The sequence below is a fragment of the Sinocyclocheilus rhinocerous genome, unplaced genomic scaffold, assembly GCF_001515625.1.
Source record: "Sinocyclocheilus rhinocerous isolate Xijiao unplaced genomic scaffold, SAMN03320098_v1.1 scaffold1247, whole genome shotgun sequence".
NCBI classification, from domain to species: Eukaryota; Metazoa; Chordata; class Actinopteri; order Cypriniformes; family Cyprinidae; genus Sinocyclocheilus; species Sinocyclocheilus rhinocerous.
In genome coordinates, this window is record NW_015630573.1 from 315,777 (window position 1) to 321,776 (window position 6,000).

Sequence of the window (6,000 nt, forward strand, 5' to 3'; positions counted from 1 at the left end):
TATTATTTACAGTGTATTTTTCTGCTTCTCTCCTCTATGCTGCTCTGTCCAGACATATGTGAGTAAACACTTGATAATCTGTTTAGATCAATAAATGATACAATAACATAGTACTCGGAACAAGAACATTTCAGTGCAACTAAAAAGACCATTTGCAATTTGATTGTAATTATTGTTATGTCTCTTGTGATTTATACCCTACTGTTCAAAAGTTTTGATCAGTAAGAAGATTTTTTAAAGAAATTAAAGTTTTATTCAGCAAAGATGCATTAAATTTATTTAAAGTGAGATTTGCCATTAAAGGAATAAATTCCATTTAAAATCTATTTAAATAGAAAAAAATATTGTATGTAATACTATTGTAATATTTCACAATATTACTGTTTTTACTGTATTTTGGTTAAATAACTGCAGCCTTGATTAAAAATCTTACTGACCCCAAACTTTTGAACAGTATGTAGTATATGTAGTCATCTGTGATGGTTTTAAAGGCTGCCATTATTATTATTATTATTATTATTAGCCTGTTTATATTGGTTAAAGAATCATCCATTTGCAATCCAGTACTTTGTAAACCACTCTACAGTTGGTCATTCCAGAGTCTGATGTTCTGATATTGTTTAAAAATGTGCTTGGGTTTAATCAGGTGTTCTGTGAGGTGGAGGTGAAAAGGATGTGTCTGGCTCAGGCAAACGCTGATCTGGCTGAAGCTGCAGAAAAATTAGAGATTATCAGAAAGAAGCTGGCTGTAAGTTTCTTTCACTAGCTGTCTCTCTCTCTCCACCACAATATCTCATCAGTGTTTCACAAAGATGTACTGTATAATCTCAAATGTGTTTGTAAAATGTGGAGGAGTTGGATGGTAGTTTGGACACACTGAAAGCTGCATTTGAAAAAGCAACCTCGGAGAAACTCCGTTGTCAGGATGAGGTGAACCACACCAACACCACCATCCAACTGGCCAACCGCCTGGTCAAGGGTTTAGAGGTCAGATTACACTGGTTTTGTCTTTTGGACCACACTTCCATGTTTATGTTGTCATACTAATTTGAAATTTGAAATTCTACTCTATATGCAAACTGTTTTTCTTTTGGTGTTTTTTCATGAAAAATGCATGCGTACTGCAGTCAGAAAACGTACGCTGGGCTCACACTGTGGCTCAGTACCGTGAGCAGGAATCCACACTGTGTGGAGACGTTCTCCTCACGGCAGCCTTCATCTCTTACGCTGGCTCCTTCTCAAAGAGATACAGACATGAGTTACTTCATAACCTCTGGATGCCTTACCTGCGTGCCCAGAAGGTGTGTGTATATCTGCAATGGAAACTGTTTGTCTTGAGTACTGATATTGCCTGTTATTATGCTAAAAATGTGTATTGTTTAAAAGTTCAGAAACCTCAAAGAGTATAGATTGCAGGGAATTAAAACAAATTGATTCTTTGCATTCAGTTGTGTTTCAGTTATAAAAATTAGTGCTGGGCAATGATTAATCGCGATTAATCACATAAAAAGTTTTGGTTTATATATGTGTGTGTACTGTGTATATTTATTATGTATATATATATATAAAGACACACACATACAGTATATATTTATATACATATAATTTGTATATAAATATATTTAATATATAAACATAACATATAAAACGAATATATTTTACAGCAGAAATTCCTAAACAGAGGTTTGCAAACCTTTAAGGGTTTGTGTGGAAACTTCTGATGAAATGGCAATGCTGGATGAAAATAAAATTTATATATATATATTCAGATACTCCCTTATGCTCTTGCATTGCACTCTATAATTTTTTCCCCTCTTATAATGTGTTTAGGTTTATTACCATTTTATACCCTTCCTGCTTAATTGAGGTTGTGGGTTGTGTGTAGAAGGCCCTTCCCAATCCTTATAACAGTCTGTAATTGTTCTTGAGGAACAAGACAAGTCTTTTATAGTCATGCAGTCCTTTTATAAGGATAGAAATGTTAGTATACAAAATTAATCACTGTTAATTGTTTTTGTATGTTTCTTAATGACTTTCAGGTGCCCATTCCAATGACTGAGGGCTTAGATCCCATCTCCATGTTAACAGATGGTGCTACCATTGCTCAGTGGAATAATGAGGGTTTGCCAGGTGATAAGATATCTACTCAGAATGCAACTATACTAACCAACTGTGAGCGCTGGCCTCTGCTCATTGACCCCCAGCTGCAGGGCATCAAGTGGCTCAAGAGTCGCTATGGCAACAGCCTGAAGGTCATTAACCTCAGCCAGAAGGGGTGAGCTTGATGAACATACGGCAGAATTTACATAACACAATGTGAAAATAATGACCTTACAAATATTCCATACTATTGTTGGGAATATTTATAATTAATATTCTTATTTTTCTGGTTTTATTGTTCTAATTTTTATTCAGTTAAGTCCTTATGGATAAAGTTAAATCCTGTTCTGCATCTTTTTTATATAAATATATGTATTTGTCACTTAATTGTATTGGTAATGCCATTTGTCGTTATCTTCAAGACAGTACTTAATGTTGTAATTTATTTTATTAACATTTATTCTGTCGTTGTTGCTTCAGGTATGTGGATGTGATTGAACAGGCCGGCCTCTCAGGAGAGCCTGTGTTGATTGAGAATCTGGAAGAGACAATTGAACCAGTTATTGATCCACTGCTGGGCCGACACACCATCAAGAAGGGCAGGTAAACCACCACAACAGTTAAGTTCTTATGGATAAAGTTAAATCCTGTTCTGCATCTTTTTTATATAAATATATGTATTTGTCACTTAAAAATGGCAGTAATTGTATTGGTAATGCCATTTGTCGTTATCTTCAAGACAGTACTTAATGTTGTAATTTATTTTATTAACATTTATTCTGTCGTTGTTGCTTCAGGTATGTGGATGTGATTGAACAGGCCGTAGTCTCAGGAGAGCCTGTGTTGATTGAGAATCTGGAAGAGACAATTGAACCAGTTATTGATCCACTGCTGGGCCGACACACCATCAAGAAGGGCAGGTAAACCACCACAACACAGCAATAATGCACAACAACACTGCATTCCACACAATATACAACAAAGAAGTGTATCGGTATAGTAAAAATGTCAATATAACAAATAGTCCTCTTACCCTCATGACTCCGCTTTTTCTTCTCCCCTCTGCAGATGTATTAAAGTGGGGGATAAGGAATGTTATTTCCATCCAGACTTCCGACTGATTCTGCACACTAAGCTGGCAAGCCCACACTATAAACCTGAGATCCAGGCTCAGACCACTCTCATCAACTTCACTGTCACACGGGACGGGCTTGAGGACCAGCTGCTCGCAGAGGTGGTCAACCTGGAGAGACCAGACCTCGAACATCTCAAGGTGTGTGTGTGTACTTGTTTAGTCAGATCTGAAAATCCTTTTGAGTGTTACTGATGGGTGTTTGTGTGTATCTGCAGTCAGAGCTGACTAAACAGCAGAACACATTTAAAATCGAGCTAAAGCAGCTTGAGGATGAGTTACTGACGCGCCTCTTCGCGGCTGAGAGTAACTTCTTGGGAGACAACGTTCTGGTGGAGAAACTGGAGAGCACTAAACACACAGCCGCAGAGATTGAGATGAAGGTTTGTTTATTTTCAACCGTTTTTTGTTAGAAAATTCAATATGGCTGAATGATGTGGAGGTTAATGTCAGATTGCCATTATCAATATGCAGGAAGTGCTTTTGTCATGTGACAAGAACCAATAAACACAAAGTGATCTCACGGAGAGAACCATGGATGAGCACCATGGCTGTGTGTCACATCACGAACTTTGCGCTTTCATTTTATCTAGATTTTTAAAACATTTTTACTCCAACAGTTTGGACATTCATATTTGTCACCGAGCCACATAAGCTCTCTTCCAACCCTAGTGAGCTTCCTCACTGACTGCTGTGGATCAGATGGATTATGCTTCGGTCTTACCATCTTCTGCATTGGTTTGGGGGAAATCTCCAAAACAGAAAGAAAATGAATACTTTTGGAAGAAATTAATGGGCTAAAGATGGACTAAATTGGCCAAAAGTGGCAGTAAATACTTGAATGTTGTTACAAAAAAATTATATTTTAAATAAATGCTTTTCTTTTGACCTTTATGTCAATCAAAGAATCCTAAAAAACATATATCATAATTTTAACAAAAAATATCAAGCAGCACAGCTGTTCTAAACTAGTAATAATAGTAATAAAAATAGTAAACTAAAATAAGAAATGTTTCTTGAGCACTAAATCAGCATAAATAAGAATTACTTCTGAAGGATCATGTGACTGTAATAGCAACAGAGTAATGACTTCTGAAAAATCAGCGGTTGCACTTTATTTTAAAGGTGACATATCATGAAAATCTGACTTTTCCAGGTTTTAAGTGCTATAATCAGGTCCCTGGTGCATCTACCAACCAAGGAAACGTGAAAAAGATTAACCCAATAACTTTGTTTTGGTAAGCCTTTTTCTGCAAGCCTCTGAGAAAACAAGCACGCGTGGTCTGGACCGGGACATCGAGGGTTCTCCCAAACGCTGGAAGAAAGTGGTGGAGTCAGAGTGTCCAGAGAAAGAGAAACTCCCTCAGGAATGGAAAAACAAGAGTTCGCTCCAGAAACTCATCCTTATGAGGGCTCTCCGACCTGACCGGATGACATACGCTGTCCGGTAAGTCTATGATAATGTAGTATGTGTTAATTAAAGATAACACAAAACATTGTAGGAAAGACAAATTAAAGTGTCAGTTCACCTCACCCTCATGTCATTTAAAGCCTATTAGACAATTAAATCATTTATCTTCAAAAGACTATAAATAGTTTTTTTTTAAAATATTCTCTCACCTTTTTGTCCATCTGCAAGTCTGTGAAACCAAAACTTATATGAATTGAAAAGTACAAAATGACATGGTGAAAGTCATCCATATGAATCAATGTAAATCGATATGAATCAATATAAACATTAATCAACATGCATAGAGCACATCTAATATGGTAATCAGAGATTCAACAACTAGCTACAAGAAAGCATGTTTGAGCTCCCGTTTACTGTATTTGATTAGCTCTATGTTTGTATGTGAATAATGTGAATAAACTGTTCATCATGTAAAGTGATCTTGTCTCTGCAGAAGACTGGGATTAAACCGTCTTAATTAAATATTACATTTCCGGTGTCTTCATGTACTGAATCTTAAAAATGTTGGTTGCATGGACTTTCAGTGGTGGGACAAAAAAATGAGTAAATATTAAAAATATCCTCATTTGTGTTTCGAAGAGGTTTGGAACAACCTATTAATAAACACACTAAATAATATTTTCATTAATACCTACTATACAAATTTTATGAAAGTTAGCTTTAGGGGTGGAGTTAGGATACGCTTAGTATAAAAACAATAATCCCTACAAAGAAAACGATAACAAATGTGTCCGTTTGCTTGTGTAGGAACTTTGTTGAAGAGAAACTAGGTGTACAGTACACCGAGAGCAGGAAGATGGAGTTTGCACGCTCATTCAAAGAGTGTGGTCCTGCTTCCCCTGTGTTCTTCATCTTGTCCCCTGGAGTGGACCCCCTAAAAGATGTTGAGTCCCTAGGTAAGATTTTTTTTTCATCTCATGCAAGAATCTTTTTTTGTTTTGTTTTTCATAGAGTGTGTCATGATTTTGACTATGGTACTGCATATTGACCCAGTCAAACCCTGGCCCACTGGTTCAGAAAAACTATGGATTTGAATGGGATATGCCTAGAAATTCTGTTTGAACAGACATTGTGAACAAAGCCTTTGTGTATTTCTGTGTATATGTTTAGGTAAGAAGCTGGGTTTCACTATAGACCTGGGAAAGCTCCATAATGTGTCTCTAGGACAAGGCCAGGAGTCTGTTGCTGAACTTGCCATGGAAAAAGCCTCTAAAGAGGGCCACTGGGTCATTTTACAGGTGTGTCTTTGTGTATGTTATCTGTATATTTCTGTTATTTTATGCATACACCTTATGCA

General features: G+C 36.6%; 1 protein-coding gene across 1 annotated transcript in view; it reads left to right on the plus strand.

Moving 5' to 3' along the window:
* Window positions 1-6,000, plus strand: part of dnah9l (dynein, axonemal, heavy polypeptide 9 like) — a 38,061-nt gene that overhangs the window by 21,243 nt on the left and 10,818 nt on the right. Inside the window, exons 51-60 of the mRNA XM_016553068.1 lie at window positions 647-748; window positions 853-987; window positions 1,128-1,301; window positions 2,040-2,275; window positions 2,898-3,020; window positions 3,169-3,373; window positions 3,451-3,615; window positions 4,498-4,679; window positions 5,451-5,599; window positions 5,814-5,941. Of these exons, the coding sequence (XP_016408554.1) occupies window positions 647-748; window positions 853-987; window positions 1,128-1,301; window positions 2,040-2,275; window positions 2,898-3,020; window positions 3,169-3,373; window positions 3,451-3,615; window positions 4,498-4,679; window positions 5,451-5,599; window positions 5,814-5,941 (1,599 nt within the window). The remainder of the gene's footprint in view (window positions 1-646; window positions 749-852; window positions 988-1,127; window positions 1,302-2,039; window positions 2,276-2,897; window positions 3,021-3,168; window positions 3,374-3,450; window positions 3,616-4,497; window positions 4,680-5,450; window positions 5,600-5,813; window positions 5,942-6,000) is intronic.